This window comes from Harmonia axyridis, chromosome 1, assembly GCF_914767665.1.
Source record: "Harmonia axyridis chromosome 1, icHarAxyr1.1, whole genome shotgun sequence".
NCBI lineage: Eukaryota > Metazoa > Arthropoda > Insecta > Coleoptera > Coccinellidae > Harmonia > Harmonia axyridis.
Window position 1 is genome coordinate 69270110 of NC_059501.1, and position 19268 is coordinate 69289377.

The 19268-nt window shown below is 33.3% G+C and overlaps 1 protein-coding gene across 1 annotated transcript; it reads left to right on the plus strand.

The window, feature by feature from the left end:
• The first annotated feature begins 1659 nt into the window (after positions 1–1659).
• On the plus strand, positions 1660–12725 carry LOC123688713 (moesin/ezrin/radixin homolog 1-like). Its single transcript, XM_045627346.1, has 6 exons — positions 1660–2018; positions 7681–7949; positions 9566–9796; positions 10400–10660; positions 11115–11673; positions 11737–12725. The coding sequence occupies exons 1-6, from the start codon at positions 1836–1838 to the stop codon at positions 11899–11901; spliced, it is 1668 nt and encodes a 555-aa protein (XP_045483302.1). The 5' UTR covers positions 1660–1835; the 3' UTR covers positions 11902–12725.
• Positions 12726–19268: the final 6543 nt, after the last annotated feature.

Here is a 19268-nt window from a genome sequence, read left to right on the forward strand (position 1 = left end):
CCACAATCGATTCAAGACTTTTTAATGATGGAATTCGTAAAGTTGTCGAAAACGCATAGGTGCGAATTGATCATGAAAAATGTCATGACAAGATATGGTGCTGTAACCGTAGCCTTGGCGGCGATTTGCATTATATCTTTTTCCATCATTAATGGCATACTCACTTACCGCTTACAATGAAATGGACAAACATTGATTTCTTCTAAAATAAACTCGTTTTTTTCTCAATATGAAAATGAAACCTCTTATTGGAAACCCTTTACAAACCGAAGAAATAAAAAAATATTGTCTGTTGAACAAATCTTTTTTTTCTGATTTCGAATATATAACATATGTTTGGCCTATCTCTCTTATTCCGAGTACCACAGATTCTAAGAACCACCTGGCAACCTGCGATAACTCAAAATGCCCTTTTTGATTTATCTCGTTGGGAACGATATGACATACGTTTTTCACTATAAATTGGAATTGGATCATTTGGATGCAACCCCATATATTCTCTCCTTGTAGCTTTCTTATTTTATTGTTCTCAACATGAAGCGAAAATATTTCAAATTTTTCCGCATTCTTTGAATAGTTTTATTCAATGACAAACGTTTGTTATATATCGTTGCCCGCGAGATAACTCAAAAAAGGGCATTTTGAATTATCGCAGCCTTCCACTTGAAAACTGATTACTTAGCTTGCCAGGTGGTTCTTAAAATTTGAAACTCTATGGTACTCAGAATAAGAAAGATAGGCCAAACATATGTTGTATATTCGAAATCAGGGATAAAAGAGCTAGTCAAATATGAAAAAATATAAAGGGTGTTCCATCTGAAAAAATTAAGTTGCTATCAATATGTTGCCCACTTTATGTATATATATCGTAGCCAACGAGATAACTCAAAAAAGGGTATTTTGAATATCGCAGCCTTCCAATTGAAAACAATAACTTAGCTTGCCAGGTGGTTCTTAGAATTTGAAATTCTGTGGTACTCAGAAAAAGAGAGATGGGCCAAACATATGTTATATATTCGAAATCAGGAGAAAAAGAGCTAGTCAAATAAAGAGAAATATACAGGGTGTTCCATTTGAAAAAATGAAGTTGCTATGAATATGTTGCCCACTCTGTATATATTTCGTTTTGTGAAATCATTTATAAACCAGTAGTCGATTTCGTGAAACTATTGTAGAAAATATTTTTTTGTACCTCTTCTAGTAACAAAGTTAAAGGGGGGGTCAAATTGTGGTGAAAAACCCGGTAAAAGTCAAAGACTCACCCTGTATGAAATGAGTTTGAATTCTATTGAAGATTTTGGATCTAAGATTTTGATCCGAATACTCGATAACAAAATAAACAAGCAATGATATTATAATTTGCAATGAACATAGGACTCTCAACAGAAAATAATTTGTATGCCGTCTTGAATATTCAAAAAGTTGCCACTTCTCATCGACAACTGCATGCTTTGCGCACTTGTTAGAAAATTCTCTAATTCCACATCATCAAAATATCAACAAAATTAAGATTCACCTTGTATCATTACTCATCTGAGATAAACAGAATCTCAACCAATTTCGCAACTCCTTATCTTTATGATCGTCTCCATTGTGATCAAAGACGTAACGGATTACACGATTTTATTACACATGTTCCTCCTTTATCTATACATACATTATTTATAAATTGTTAGCAATGGGTAAAGCACCTAAACCGCTTTTGTTTTTCCTTATCATGACTGAAAATTTATCGGTACTATCAATAATTCCCTTCAAGGTTTGCTCGGAAACGGAATTCTGTTAGTTTATCGTCGACACTTTCGTTGAAACGTTTTTTTTTCGTGTAATTGAAGATGAAAGTGGTCGTGAAATCCGTTTTGGCCGAAACTGAACTAGAGGCACCGCCGAAATCTTTGTTCAGGGATATTTATTTGATGATATGCAAAAGTTTGGGTTTACAGGAAACATGGTTTTTTGGTTTGTGCTACCAGAATAATCAGTTGACGGATTCAATATGGTTAGATACTTCCAAAAAGGTATTTTGATTCATTTCTTTTGAGTATGATATATAGATTTTCATTATTGAATACTGGCAACAATATTCAATCAGATCTAGCAGCACCAGAAAAATACTGACCACGCCCAACGTTGGCCTTGTAAGAGAGAGAGAAGTCAGGAATTTGTCATAAGTCAAGCAAATGTCATTTTTGACAATTTTCTCAATACTCGTATCATTACCCTGAAAAAGCGAATACTCATGCGGAAATACATATAAACATGTGCCTCGGAAAACCGATTATTTTTCCTCAAAATGTCTGTAATTTTCGTGCCGGATATGGTCTCGAACGATAAAGTTCGACAAACTGATGACGACTCCGTCCTCAAATTCGAATCTATCCATCCAGCTGTAAACGCGATTAGGACCTCTTGAAGGGACTTGTCAAGTTTGTTAATGGGCACAATCCGCGAGTAGAGATTTCGTGACTATGAAGTTTTTCTTTTTAATTTCGAAACTGCATTCTCAATCAATATGAAATTCTGCATTTGGATGTGAAATAACAATTTTAAGCTTCTTGCTGAACGTAAAATTGATCGTGTCACCAGAACCAGATGAAATTCGAGCTCAGAGCTGAATTTCAAGCTGAACACATCATCAGTTCTATGGAACAAAAAATAAAAAGATTAGAAAAAACACCCAATATATCCGTGACAACAGATCTGATCGGATTAAGATATTACGTATTCAATTGAAAAAAAAGCTTTAATATTCCAGGGGCAACAGGTCAAAATGTAAAGTAAAAATGAAATGAAAATTTCATGCTTTATTATTGGTATTACCTACCTATTCAAAGCATCATCATTTAAGTAGAACAATCCAAAAAAAAAAATTGAAGATAGCACTGACGTGAAATCAGGAGTTTTTGAGCACTAGTCCACTCATATGCTAATTGCTTAGCTATATACAGTTTTGTGGTCTTCATGCAAAGGAGCAATTTAAACAATAAATAATGAATGGGTTCTCAGGACCTTCTGAATATGTGTTTTTGAAATATAGCAGCACATGGGAGAATTTTTAATCCAAAGTACCTTTCTCTGGAATTATTTCGAAAAATCCTCGTTCTACAAAGAGTGCCTGCTCTCATTGTTGTGTTTCGAATTCCGAGCCAAGAATGATCTTGAAGATTAATTTGTCCCAATTATGAGGAATACTGATCAAAATCAATTTTGTCCGACCGACTGCAGTGTACACGATACTTACTGATGTAATGTGCTAGAGACTTGAAATTTTGGGGATGGATTCAATGTTCGAATACGTCTGTAATACCTAATTATTGTGGCCCCCATATGAATATTTTTGTCTATAATTGATGAAATACGCAATCGATTGAACTGAAATTTAGAAATCCATTGCAAAATAATGAATCAAATGTTCAGGCTAAATTTCGTGGAGACCAATGACCAGTGATTTGATAGATTATAAAAAAATTGTTGAATTTTGATATCTTAGAATCGGACCATCAGATTCTATTGATATTTCGTATATACATATCTCAAATTCATCGATAAAGGGGGTTAGCCGAAAATTCAGTTTTTTTTTCACATGGAAATGAATAATTAATATTTTCTGATTTGATAATCCATTGAGACACAAAATATTTTTCGCAAAACGGATTTTTCAGATTATTCGCAAGAAGAGCCACGGTGAAAAAGACACAAGAAGAAATTCTCATTTGGTGTTAAGTTGATCGTAAGAAAACAGAGCACATATTATCTAAAGAGAAATCATGGATAGAAATTAAAAAATCAATTTAATCTGAAATATAGTGTATTTATATCAGGTATGGCATATCATCAACAATCAGGAAATCAACGGAATAAAAGAAATTTGGCCTATCTTGAGTTGCAAAATGTTGACAACTAAAACTCACCTGATTCACCCAGTTTTGTGTGCTCTTCTAAGGGGGATACAGTTTGCATCATAATATTCTCCTACCCATGTTTTCCTTCAGGTAAATCGCTAATGTTATACTAGGTTTATATAAGTGGTATATAAGGGTTCATATGGAAAGGAGAAAAATATAGCCTTTTGATAGATTTCCATATTCTTTCCTATTTCCTCAAGAAAATTATTCCATAGAAATGATATACCATTGTGTTGAAAATATTTGACATGTTTTTATCGTTTTCGTCACTTTGAGTAATTGATGAAAATGAATATGAAATCAATTAAAGTAGGTTTGAAGTTGAATAACACAAACCTAATTCAAAAATGAGTGAAATGTACCCAATGATTAGGTACACAACAAAGTTAAGCATTCCAATATCTCCGAACTTAAAGATACGATCAAATAGAAAAGAACAACTTGGTCGTCAAATAACAGATTGAAGGTTGACGCAAAATTTCGTGCAAAATATATTAATACGAATTTGAGTAAAAATACGAGATGAGTAAAATCTCCTGGCTTCACGTTAGTGATATCTGTCAAGAAGATGAACCCATATTTGTTGGATGTCTTAATATATTATCGAAATAAAAAATTGCAATTGCTCTGATTTAAGTGAAAACTCAATATTCGTTCTACATCATTTATTTCATTATTATTATTATTTATTCATGATTATTCTTTGCTGTATAATATTTGTCATTAGAATTAATTAATTTATTTATTTATTTATTTATCTAAGACAAATAGGAATACAAACAGGTAAACCCCAATATAGCATTCACAGTTTGACAATTAATATATCATAAAAGATATTGAAATAATGAAAACAAAATTCAAGCTATGCTATGAACTATAAACTAAAAATCAAACTTAACATTATCTGAAAATAATCAGCATACCGAAATAATGCATGCAGTTTTATTGTTATTGCGATAGGAGTGATAAAAAAATTCTTCTTTTTCATCTTTTTTTAAGACTTAGTCTTGTTTTTCGAGGCTTTATTAGTACGGTGGGTAGGCTGATAACCTTTTCTACTAACTCTCCTTTTTTTTCCGAGCTCGAGACCGGCTGCAGCGCCCTTGAAGCTACTCGATCCACCTCAGGACGCAGCAGGCTTATTATCAATACTTTTGAATAATTTCGAGTGAAGGTAAAAAAAAACACCTTTGCAAAATCTGCTTCAAAGTTCCTTCGAATAAAATAAATTGAACTTGTCCACTATCAGTTCAGAAGGAAATATGATTATGGTTGAATGTGATATAAAAATAATTTTCCTCGATGTGACTTAAATTGTAATTGATTTCTGGATAAACTCACATTAGAACTTCATTCGAATATTTGAGTTGTTCTTACTTTCAAATTGAAATCTTGGGATTTCATTGGATGACCTCTTGTCTGGACAACCATAATCAGGAAAAAGGAATGAAGGAGAAATTGTGCATTGAAGATTGTAGATGGGATTTTCAAACTCTGATCTGATTCTTGAAAGATATCCTGAAAAAAATTATTTAGATTTCTCACAAAAATATGAAGAGCGTACTGATATTATAAAGTCAGGAATTTTCGAGCTCCCGTACATGATCCAAGAACTGTTCTCTATATGTGTATCTATTTAGTCTCCAAGCGCCAAATTGGCTTATGAATGAACGAGCACTCAAAGGCTCCTAACTTCACATCAGTGCTTTTCCTTTTTTTTCCAGAATTTTATGGTTCTAACATGGCTGTTATCAATACAAAATTTAGCACGAATCTTCGAATTGCGAATATATACACTTAAAATTTCAACTTGGTCGAATATTTTGTTACTGAAATATTAGTTTCTATCGATATTCTGCTTGAATTATCTATGAATCTGACGATCATGAAATTTTGTTCGAAGCTTGAAATGATTTTCATTTATACGTACGAAATCTCAACTTGGTCGGATATGTAATCACGGAATATATCAATTTCGTATGTTTTGTAGTAATATTGGATAATTTTCTATGTTTTGAGTAGGTATCGTGATCAGCATAAAATTCTGCAGAAGTCTTGAAATTTTTATTGTTCATCCAATTACAAATTTCTTTAGCGAATATATAACTCTTAATTTTGAAATTAATAGGGAAACAAAATTTCGAATATTTAAGAAACTAGGTACTAGTCGGATTATGCTCTTCAACTAACCTTACATGAAAATATCAAGTTGGTATCTCTTGTTCCTTCAGGATTCATCATATTTAAGGCTGGAAGAGAATCCCTTGATTTGAGGACGGATGTGTTATCAATCAGTCAAATCTTATCGATTGAGAGCATTCCTTATTCAAAATTCGATAGATGATTCGATAGAAATGATGGAGGAATTTGTTTCGCCAATAATCGCTCTAAACTCATATAAAAGCAATAAATTTATTTCTGAAGAGATTTGCCATTAAATAGAGAAACTTATGAAAGAAGGACATTTTTCATTGAAATTTATCAACTTTGTATGAACCCGATCTGTTCATTGAAATTATTGAATTTTTCGAATATAAATTTTGCATCTTTATGCCCTGAACTTGAAACCTCACTAAAATTCCGCCATTCTCAGATATTTTTAGATCTTGGAATATTTTGAACCTACCTGCCAATGAAAAAATAAATAATATTCAGATCAGAAAAGCTTCCATTATTTTTTTCGTGTGAATGCTAGAGAACAGAATTTATTATCACATAAATTTTTTCATCGATAAATTTCGTAGGCGCACAAAACTTCAATTATATCTATTAACGAGCGTTCATTAAAATTCGTGGTCAAGAGTGCTGTGGAGAAATTAGAGCTGATTTTCTTCGATTACAAGTAGCGCTTAGCTTGTACTATATTTGAACCCAGATTTGAAGTATGTAAACAAATGTTAGTGATATGGTACAAGCTAAGCGATAATTGTAATCACAGAAAATCAACTCGAATTTCCCCATAGCACTCTTGACCACGAATTTCAATGAAAGCTCCTTAGATTGATCCAAAGATATCAAAATTTTAGAAATTTTTGTTCTCCTAATTTTAAGATCGTGAACCAATTCCACATGAATATTTTTTCCGCTAATTCTCAAATAAATAAATTTCAATTCGTTCAGATGGTATTTTTAAATTCAAACATTGTTTGGATAAATATCCAGGAAAATTTGACGAATTTTGAACATAGATAGGTATTATGACTCAGAATCAACCCATCAAATTTTAAGTTTGTAGTAGATAGATAGTTGTCAAGTTTGATGGAGATAATCGATTTTGATCTCGAATTCTTCATATGTGAGTTGAACTCAATCATTCGAGACCACTCTCGCCTGAAAATTAAAAAATTACAGCAATTTTGGTGAAATAACAGACAACTCTCCTCTGGAAAAAGCACATAAAGATAAAATACGCGCAAACACTATAGAAGAAACATTAATGTTCAATTGAATAACACGTATAATTTCAGCTGAAATCTCGCTCAATGACACATTATTATTATTATATTATTTATACTCTATTCCCATCTCATAGTGAAATGAGAAAATTGAACAAAAAGTGATTATTGTTTTCATATTAAGTTGTTGAAGAAGTATATGAAGAAACCCATCAAAGTACCGTTTCGTCAAATTATAATCTTCACAATAGATAATAATCGTGGAATCTGAATTTATTGATTATTATTATTCCACTCACTAATAGCCTGATTTAATTTTGTAGAATACACTCAACTTTCTGCAGGATTTCACACATTTATCTGAGCAATTTATATTTCAGGCAATCAAAGATCTACCAGCAGCAATCAAACAGCTGAATTTTCGAATAAAATATTATCCAGAAGATGTGATAATGGAACTTATAGAAAACATAACAATTCAAGTGTTTTACACAGAAGTTAAGGCTGCCATTTTATCTGGTGATATATTCTGTCCTGCTGACACAGCTGCTCTTCTAGCCTCCTATTCATTGCAAGTGAAATTTGGTGATTTTGATGATCAGAAACACAATGATGAATTTGTCGTCAAACAGACTCTGCTACCTCAAAAGTGAGTGAATAAAACTTAGCTACATATGACCTTATACCTGAAGTTCCTAATATTAGGTTGAGGGACATGTTATTTCCTATTTCACGCCTTTATTCTTCAACCAAATATATCTCATTCGTTATTGGTCACATCGCATCATAATATGATCAAGTTTTGTGGTTCGATAAGGAAAATACAATTTTAGGATTTGAAATAAATTTTATTATTCATTGTAGTATCCCTGAAGATTAATACACTTGTTCCAATGAGATTTCAATTTATGAATCCCTGTAGTGAGAATCTACGGCGGTTATGACCTCATCATTTGAAGAAAAACGCTTTCCATGCATGTTTTTTTTATGTTTGGAAACAGGTGGAAATCGCTAGGAGCCAAATCTGAATAAGGTGTTTACTCTAACAATTAACACGCATTTTTTCTTTTTTTTTCTCTTTTTCTTTTTAGCTGGTCTAAAGGGTTACCTATACCAATATTCATAATTCATTGTTTTACCTGTTTTAAAGAAATTCACGAAAAAAATTCCTTTGCATTTCAAGAAGATTATGCTAACATCTTCTTAGAATATTTCAAGACACGAACTCGTTTCGGAGCAGAAGAACCAGGCTCACACCACTCTTTATAGCCCCTTCAGTTTTGATTCAGGATCATGGCGATAGTCCCAAGTCTCATCCATAGTGATGAATCGACGCATAACACCCACTTTATCCTTTCGAAAATGCTCTAAATGTGGCGAAATATTTCGAAAGATCACAATTTGGTTTTCATGTGGGTATACGCCTATAACAACGAGACGCAATTGAGATTCTAAGTTTTCACATTAAATAACATTTTCCAGCTCCGTGCAAAATTTCAAGCATCGAAATCATAGAAAATAGAGGTGACAAAAAAAATGATATGTAATTGAAAAATGTCTCTTAGCTATAGAAAACTTCCTACCAAATTTTATTTCATTCTGAATTCTCATGTCAAAGAAGCAAAGGAAAAACTTTTTTTTTTGGAATTTAGCAGCGACTATATTTTTTCAGAGCAGAATCTGGAAAAATGGCAAATTGAAATGTATGGAGTTTTTGAGATGGAACTATGGTTAAGTTGAATGTACATCTGAAGACTCGTGCTTTGTTTTATCGTAATAAGCGAATGAATGGACGAGTACTCAAAAGCTTCTTATTTCTCGTCAGTGCATTTCTTATTTTTAAAGTAAAGTCTCATTCATTATAGATTGGACGTTATGAGTTTCTGAATATTCTCTGATTATGATGTTATTCTTTTGAATATTCTGATCTCGATTTGAAACAAAAAATCTATTTTCCAGCCTGTTTGCTGTCTATACAGCCAATAGGGTGTATACAAGCATAGTATGAGGAATGGATCCTTATACTATGATTCAAGTGACCTATTTCAGACATCGAATCCACGGAAGACCACATTTTTTTATTTTTCATGCTGCTTTTTTCAATTGGAAATATTATATGACCTGGAAGGCTCTTCTTTTCTCCGGTTTCCGTTTCTCAGTTTTTAAACAATGCGATTCGGTAGCTTTACTTCTTACTCTGGATATAAGTTACCTTATAAAGTAGCTATTTGTTCTTAGATAATTCATGTATTATTTTCTCCATAGAGTGATAAGACAGCATGATCTTGATGCATATACCTGGACTGAGAGTTTGACAAGTATGTGGAGAAAATTAGCAGGGATGGATTCTGAAGACGCCATGTTGGAATACTTGAAATTAGCCCAAGATCTCGCTATGTACGGAATCTGGTACTTCGATATACACAACAAGAAAGGTACCAAACTACTTCTTGGTGTTAATGCTTTAGGTTTAGACATCTATGTGCCAGAAGATCAGTGAGTATATTTTTTTTCACGTATTCAGATAATTATTATATTTTCTGCTGACCTCCGATTCAGTTTAATGTACAGAAAATCGAGCAAATTGGAACCATTTTCATCCAGTTTGATCTTGATAGAAATTATGAGATCAATCAGAACATCTCTGTTTCATTTAGTTTTATCGGTACCATAATTCCATAAAAAACACCCTGTAACTTTGTGAATATTAACTTTTTTAGAACACCAACTGCAGGCTTTATACAAATTTGAATCCATGCATACATTTGTGCTACAAAACTACCCACTTTCCCTATTCAAATTCCTGATGGGGTTGCAATCCTCTCCAGAGGATTGCTAGTAAAAACAAGCTTTGTATGCCGGATCATGTCAGATAATGTCAGTTGGGTTGAAGTCAAATGAGGAACAAGAAAGCACAAAATTCAAACTAAGTTTTTATATTTTTTCGTAATAATGATTACGAAAAAATATAATATAAATAATGATGTCGGACATCAACTTGCTTGCTCAATTCGTTCCAAAAAATATTTTGATAATTAATAGCAATAATGAATGAACTAGTGGATTAATAATTATTAATCATGTAAACTTCCATTCCAGACTAAATCCTCAAGTTTCTTTTCCATGGTCTGAGATAAAACATTTGACGTTCAAGGACACCAAATTCATCATTAAACCAGTGGACAAGAAGGCTCCAAATTTCACGTTCTTCACAACCAGTGGAAAAAGCAGTAAACAAATTTTGAACTTAGGTGTTGGAAATCATCAACTTTATGTCAGGAGAAGGAAACCAGAGAGCCCCGAGGTACAGAAAATGAGAGAAAAGGCTAACGCAATTAGAGAGTTGAGACAGAACCATAAGTGAGTAACTAGTCAATCTCCCATTTTACTTTAGAGGGACTGATCTTACTTAGGGAAGCAGGTACCAAACCAGAATTTCAGATTCTAACTCGATGAAAGCCAAAATATCTCCGAACCAGAAGCTATTTTCCTAATCCATGCTATTTTCCCAATCCATGCTATTTTCCCAAATCAGATTGATTTCTACTTAGCTTGATATTCAAGCTACTTGGCTCAAGCTCAAGTAGCTTGAGCTTGATTTAAAATCAACTCAAGTTCAAGTCAAGTCAAGTATTTATTTATTAAGTACTTGACTTAACATTGAAAAACTATTACTTGACTTGAACTCGAGTTAATTTCAAGTCAAGCTCAAGCTACTTGAGCTTGGGCCAAGTAGCTTGGATATCAAGCTAAGCTGTGAATCCCTATGCCTGATGTATATAACCTATTTAACAGATTATCATTTCAACCCTAGGGATAAACTCAACAGCGAAAAAAAAGCTAGAGAAGAGGTCCTTCGGCGAGAAGTTGAATATCAAAAGCAGCTGAAGAGAATGCAAGACGAACTGGATCAAAAAGATCGCTCTCTTCTTGAGGCGAAACAAATAATTGATCAACTTCAAATTCAACTCCAAGAACTACAGGAAGCGAAAAAAGAACTCGAAATAGAACAGAAAGAATTGAAAGAGATGATGGAACGTTTGCAGGAGGCCAAGCACATGGAAGAGGAGGAAAAATTGAAGCTGGAAATGGAAATTATGGAGAAACAAAGGATGGTTCAACGAATCCAAGACGAAGTAGCTGCTAAAGACGCGGAGACAAAAAGACTTCAGGAAGAAATTGAACTGGCGAGACAAAAAGAAGAAGAATTAAGAATTCAACAGCTGAAAGCTGAAGAGGAAAGATTGAGAGAAAAGGAAAGATTGGAAGAGGAAGCCAGGAAAAACGCAGAACTTGAAACATTACCTGATACTGCCAATACCGAACTACCAGAAGCTACCAAGGTCAATGCTGTACTCCAAGAACAACTCAAGGTAAATTATATTATTTTTTATTGATACTGACAAAAGGTTACTACAACCTGATTATCTTTTCAGTCTCTGCAAAGTAAATTAGAAGAATCATTCAAGCAGGAGGAAGATACATCACTCGATAAAATCCATAGAATCAATGTTATGGAAGGAAGGGACAAATATAAAACTCTGGCAGATATAAGAAGGGGAAATACCGTCAGAAGAATCGAAATGTTTGAAAACATGTAACTATCTATTCAATAATTCTTATCATATACCTGGAGTTGATTGTGGAGTCTAGTCCCTTTAACTGTAATTAAATTAGTTAAATAATAATAATAATATATTAGTGACAAGTAAGATGTGTGATATGTTGCTGTGAGTTGTACAAATGTTTCAAGATTTTTGTATAAATAGTTAAAAAAGAAAACCATGCACATCTGGTCTATTGCAAGAGATTTATATGTTTCAGATTGACGGATTTTTTTTTTATCAAACTAGTAAACCAACAGTAGTAAGTGCTCACCGTGACATATTCTGAGATTTAAACTAAATTTCTACTAATCGCTTGGAAAACGTTTTATGAAATAAGATATCCCTAAGCATTACACACCTAAATAAAAAAGATTCGATACCATAGATTTCAATATCCTTTAGGTAATTGTTCCTTCTTTCATTCATGAATTCATGAAACTGATTAGCATTTAGCTATATAAATAAAATCAGATTTTTCGATCATGTCTTTGTTAGTCGAATGCTCTCCTTGCTTTGGGTATTTGAAATACCTCAATTAATTTATTTTTTTAGTATATGCTTCAGTTATTATTGTAGTTCATTAGTGAAAATAGTCTATAAATCGAAGTTTTACATGGAAAGTCATTATTAGTTATTGTTATCGTTATTAGAAAGTATTGAATAAAGGATGACGAGTTGTTAAAACTAACTCACGTTACCAATGAAGAGATTGTTTGTTTTGTTGACATAGAATGAAGTAATTCGTTTTTGTTTGTTATTTATTTTGATTTATTTAGTCAAATAGTTATATAAATAAATATTTTCCTCATTTGTTTCAATATTCTTCTTTTATGTTGAAGACACCTTGGAGCAAGCATTTCGTGCGCCAAGCTGGTCCTATATAGGTGGTGCAAAATTTGTATCTGTTTAAAATTGATCTATCTCAGTTCATTGTATCATATATATGTATATAGAAGAACGAATTGTAAAGCTGTGACGTTTGCAGATGATATAAATTTTCTCGTTAGATTGAGGAGTTTGTCAGCACTTTAGAGGCTATGTGAGTGATTTATTAAAGCTTGTGGAACAGTGGTTTGGGAATCATAACTTTATTTTAAATGTTCAAAAGACAGCTTGAGTAATTTTCCATAGTGAACTCTCTAGAATGAATTATTATTGCGCTTGTTATACTATTTTCATGTCTCAAATTAGTCTAAATATTCTTACATTGGTTTATTTCGCGAATTTTCATTTAGTCTTATCCTTTGGTATTGTATTCTGGGGGAGTTCTCCATATGAAGAATATGTTTTCGTAATTAAGAAGAAAACACCGAGAACTATGCTCAGAGTGGAATACAGGGTTTCATGTAGAGGTATTTTCAAATCAAAAAGAACAATTTGCTCACTGTTCATAGTTTATATATTTGTGGGATCCGAATTCTTAACCAATGATACGCTACTGACTTGACGATACGTAAACTACACGATCGATCCTAAAACGGTGGACCATGCACTAAGCCATGCAGTTTTATCGATATAGGGAGACGTAAGGGGAAGAGGTACTTGAGACTGAAGACTGAGACTGGAGTACGATACATAGGAACGAGGGTGGTATTCGACGTTAGAGAATAGACGGACATAGTAAGAATGCGACGTGAAAGATGCATATGATTCAACGTAAAATATATTAGACGCAGCTAGTTAGATAATTCGACGTTAGTTATAGACGGATCTACTCGAATAATCAGACAATAGACGAAAGTTCAGTGGCTGTACATTCAATTGAAGTTGAATTGTACATAGTGTAAATAAACAATAGTCAAGTTCCGGCGGTCTTTTTTATATAAACCCCTAGACAGCGATATAACAACCCTACATATTTATAAGGTCCTGATATTTTTTGTTGAACATCACCACTATTTTGTATCATACAAAAATTTGAATATTACAAGGAGAATCTTTCCTTTTAATGTATCAGCTCATACAACAACTTTGAGAGAAAAAAGTGTTCAGTATATGGCCATAAACTTGTTTAATGCATTACCACCTAAGTTGAGAGATTTTTCTAGCTTAAAGTAGTTCAAGAAGAGGTTGTATGAACTGATATTGAATTGTGAACCGTATTGTGTACAGGAATTCAGAAACTTCTATAAAAACGATTCTACTCGTACACAAGTGAACATTTTTTTAATGTAATTAGCGAATGCATAAACAAGCGCTGAAAATCTCCTGACTTCATGTCAGTGTTTTCCTCATCTTTAATTATTATTGAACTTCGACCATAAGTTTTTCATTCAAAATTCGGAAACTGAGACATATTATCACGTACTCTCATTCAATTTCTATTCAATTACAATACGTTATAGACCTTCAAATGATTCCACAAAATTTTTCAATTGATAGTTTCTAGAGTTATTCATTTCTATAATAATTTTTGCGGTTGCCACACACAGTATCAGATAAATCAGCCAAATTAAGTGAATATCTCGATATAATAATTCGATGCGTAGTCTGGACCACTTATTGTTTATATCTATCCATTGTGAAGAAACCAACAAGACCATATTTCGATAATGGCCCAATAATTGAGTGGTACTGTTATAATTTTATGATTTTATCCTGAGGTCACTGAAGGCATAGATTCATTCCTGAAAGTATTGAATTCCAAATGTTGAAAGTCGAACTAGATAATTTTAACTGGTCGAAATCCGAGATGAGTGCGGAAATGGATATATCGATTTAACGTTTTCTTGAAATTAGTCGCTGTGGAAAGGTAAATAATGACGTGAAATGAAAGGAATGGTCTTCAGTTGTAACACTATTCGCATTAGTTTTTTCCGCAATACAAAGAATTCTCATAAGATAAACTCATCAATATTGTCTGAACCAGTTTTTATTCTCCATCACTGGACTTTTTCAATTCATTGAAATATTTTGAAATTTCTCAATATTTATCACTTATGTTCCCCTCATTCCTTCGGAGATATGTGTTTTTGCTAGAATTTATATTCGAGGATAATATAATTTGTGGTAATCGAGGACAAATGTGATTAATCAAAGGTCACCAAGTGACATATATAAAATTTAGCTTTTCTACTATAACGAAGGTATAAATGTAATTATGAAAATTTAGGGGTGTTTGGCATAGACGACGAATTTTCTAAAGTTATCCCGAAGAAAATATAAAAATATTGAGCTTTATACTTCAAGGGATTAAAAGTACCATTTTATACACCTTTCCTATTCAAAGATGGTATGTTTGCCTTGTAATAGATTTGGGTGTTACAAACAAGTCGAAGTGCGATCCTGAGGTGTTTCCTTCGATCAATGGTAATTTATAGAACTTTTGGATCAACTTCTTGTGAGGAGACATGCTATTGCGATGACAGACAAGAAAATTTAGCATGCACCATTTTACCATTTTGGTAGCTGTAGATGTTTTAATATTATCTTTTTATCCAGGATAATTTCTAAGTATTTCATTCGAGGTTCCTAGGGGATGACATGTCCGTACCATTGGACATCTCTAAATGATTGTGACAAGAAAAGATCAGCGTTTTTTCTGGGTTTACTTTGACTAGCCATTTGCTCCACAATTCTTTCAGATCGCTAACGATATCTTTAGGATATTTGGTTGCCAATTAGAGAGCTTTTGATCTGGTCTAGGCAGCAGTATCGTCTACATATATGCCCAGTGAAGTTCGTTCATATTTGGAGCTTTCGGCTATGTATCATGAATATAGAAGAGGAGACAGCAAACTACCTTGGATTCAAGATCTCTAGGGCCAATGATTATCGTGGAGATTTTTACTCTGAGGGAGCGATTCTGGAAGAATGAATCAATGAGTTAAGACATGGGAAGGTTTATGAAGTTTGTGTCGAAAGAAATATAGCACGAGTTACCTATTTTCATTAGAAACTGGATGATGCATATTTCATGACAGCTGATCTGTAGTGGAATGCTATGGATGAGAATTGTTCATCTGGAAAAAATGTTTTTGAGCCTGATTATTTCAGCCAAGCTGAAATGAAATAACCTTTTGCAATATTCTCAATCATTAACAAAAGGCTGACCAGGTGGCGGTGTTGAGGAAATTTTATGTTCTTTACTGGCCTTGGGATCAATATCGTGAAGATTTTTCCCATCTATCTGGAAAATATCTGAATTCGAAAATATTATATTATAATTATTACACATACCTACTTGTGAGAGCTTCAATTCGTAGTTTGGTGACCGTTTCATGGTCTTATTTGATATACTATCGGGTTCTAGTGCTTTTATTGTTATGAATTGTTAGAGAATTTTTCGAACTTATTGCCTCCGTGGTGGTTGGCCCTATGGTGTCCTCATGGTCGGACGTTTTCCGAGAGATCCATGGTCCAGGTCTACAGGATTTATGTTTCTCTATTTCAGTATCGTAATGAGTTCATTACAGTTCTAAAAACAGTGCTGTAACTAACTCATTACAGTATTGGTTCAAGTTATATTTTTCGTTTTGTGGTTGTCTATCTATGACTTCCAATCCTATCAAAATTCAACACACTTCAAATTGTCAATATAATATAATTTGGATTCAGTGAAATGATTTGCGACATTATATTCGCAATTTCTCTTAATTCTCTTGCTGTTAAATCGATTTTGTCAGACATAATTGACGAGTTTCATGCGTTATTATGAATTATTTCAAAATTCGAAACGTACGATTCAAACTGAACAGTCACACCAACTGCCAAGATAAAATACAAATGTCACTAGGATGTATAATCTGCATTTTTCATTGAATTTTGACAATATTTCACAAAACTTGACTGAAATAGAGAAAATATCGTCTAATACTCGTTGCAGAAGGCAATTCCAACACTCTTGCGTTCGAAAACTCGCTCCTTCCTCGCTCGTTTTCGAATTTCGCATTCGTGTTGTAATAGGAGCCCATTCTGCAACTTGTTTTAGAATATACTATTATAGCTGCCTTTTCAGAATGAACTATCATTATTATTATCGGCTACAGGCGGTCAGCGAATGATTTCGCTTTTTCCTCGTCTTTGTAGACTAGTTCAAGATATTCAAGTTCAGTGACGCAAATTTTGAGGAATTTTTTTCTTTTTTTTTGTACTTTGTTACATACCTTTGACTTTTCGGTTTTTTAGCCTCCATTCTGCTTACCAAATAACATCGTTGGTTTATATATTGGCAAATATCCATTCCATTTTCTGTAATGTTTTCAACATTCATTCACAATATTTTCAAAAGTCGAAATTTGATTCAGGAATAGTTTCACAGGTTGTAAAATTCAATTTTGTCTGTGCGTCTGATCCGATCATATATAGGATAACTTTTGAACAGAACAACCCAAGGAATCCCCCTCAGTCAATAGGTACCGTAGTTAAGAAACTTCCTGTATACTGTATACATCCATTTGGATACTGTCATTTTAAGGAATAGATTCTAAAATCATGCACTTCGAAAAACAATAAACTTTAAATCGATATATTAGATATTTTTCGTGGACCCAAAACTACCAAACATTCTATCGAGGCACTGTCGTAGATTCTTCAAATAAATTTTAGTAGCCTATGTGATTTTGAGGAAATTCAATTTTTTTCATCACCGCTGCTTATCTATTAAAGAACCTCATTAACTTCTATCATGACATATCAAGACTTTCATTTCCTATTCAGTCAACTCTCTAATTTCTATTAAAATGCAAGTATTCATCGTTTAGGAATTCGGAATTGAACTTTATTGCTATTGAATAATTAACACGAAGAAACTAGGAACGTTTTAGTGGAATATCGTATCCATATGCATAGACAGTGGTCAGTGATAGATCGAATAAGGTCAAGATTCGATGACAGACACTCCTTATAGAACAATAAAATGATTTAGATACGTTGAATGCCAACATTTCGAGCATACAAAGCTTGACATCGAATCGATAAAATTTGAATATCGGTTGAGAGTAAATGTAATTGGTTGATTCGCAATGATATATTATGATCATCAAAAGTAAATGATGAATAAACGGTTTTCCCATAAAATGTATACAATTTGGTTAAATGACAGCACTGGCTATTATTTTTTTGACATTTCTCATCTCATTTATGTTCAGTAGGTTTTGCCAATCAATTGTTGAAAGATACACGCTTCAACAACGTTTGTAAATTGTTTAATTTGTTCATCAAAATCAGTGCTCAATTTCAAAAGAAATTCAAGAAGAATTCATGGAAGAAATTATTCAGTAAATCAATATTCGTTGCCTTGTAGGCAAATCTGAAAGTGGCGATATGTAAGGCACAGTATTTGATACTGATACTGCTGTATCGTGTGAATTCGCTTTAAAATTAGTTTACAATACGACAAAAACTGAGTCGATTAACTGAATAATGTCGTCCATGAATACTTCTCAAATTTCTCTCATTTGATGAAACAGTTCGATAATCTCTAAACGTTGTTGAAGTATTTTCCCTAACCGAATTAAATGACCTATCGAACCAAAGACATGAGAAATGTCAAAAATATAGACCCGGACAAAATTGGGGGAACGGACAAAATCTCAACGAAGTTTCTGAATATATCTGAAATTAGACTCACTGTTCATTTTTTGTTCACCCCCATATAAATATTAGGTGTCCAATTTTGCTTCCGCTGTTTTGCAATAGATGACTGTAGTGGTAGTCGAAATAAATAGATCGTAGATGTCAAAAAATGAGATAAAATATTTGTAAACATTACGTCATCTTAATATAAGTCGATTTGTGTCTGTGTCATAAAGTTATTCTCGATAAAACATGTCAGCTTACAAGCCGAATTCTCATTATTTACAGGAGGTTTTAATTTCCTGCTTCAATATGGAGAAATCAGCGGTTGAGGCTCATCGAATGCTCTCAAATACCTATGGTGAGGCAGCTATTAGTGAAAGAATGTGCTGAGAGTGGTTTCAACGATTCAAGAACGGTAATTTTGACGTCGAAGACCAGCATGGCGTTGGAAGACAGAAGATTTTCAAGGATGCAGAATTGGGGGCATTACTTGAGCAAGACTCTTGTCAAACGCAACAAGAATTGGTAGGATCATTGGGAGTGGCTCAACAAGCCATTTCAATACGCCTGAATGTCATGGGAATGATTCAGAAACAAGGAAATTGGGTGACGTACGAGTTGAAGCCGAGAGCTACTTGCAAGGCAAAAACGAAAGGGATTTCTGCATCGCATTGTGACTGGAGACGAAAAATGGGTTCATAACGATAATCCCAAGCGCAGAAAATCATGGTAATATGCCTATTATGCTTCCACGTCGACAGCCAAACCGAATATTCAGGATTCCAAGGCCATGTTCAGTAGGTGGTGGGACCAACTCGGCGTATTGTAAATTGAGTTGTTAA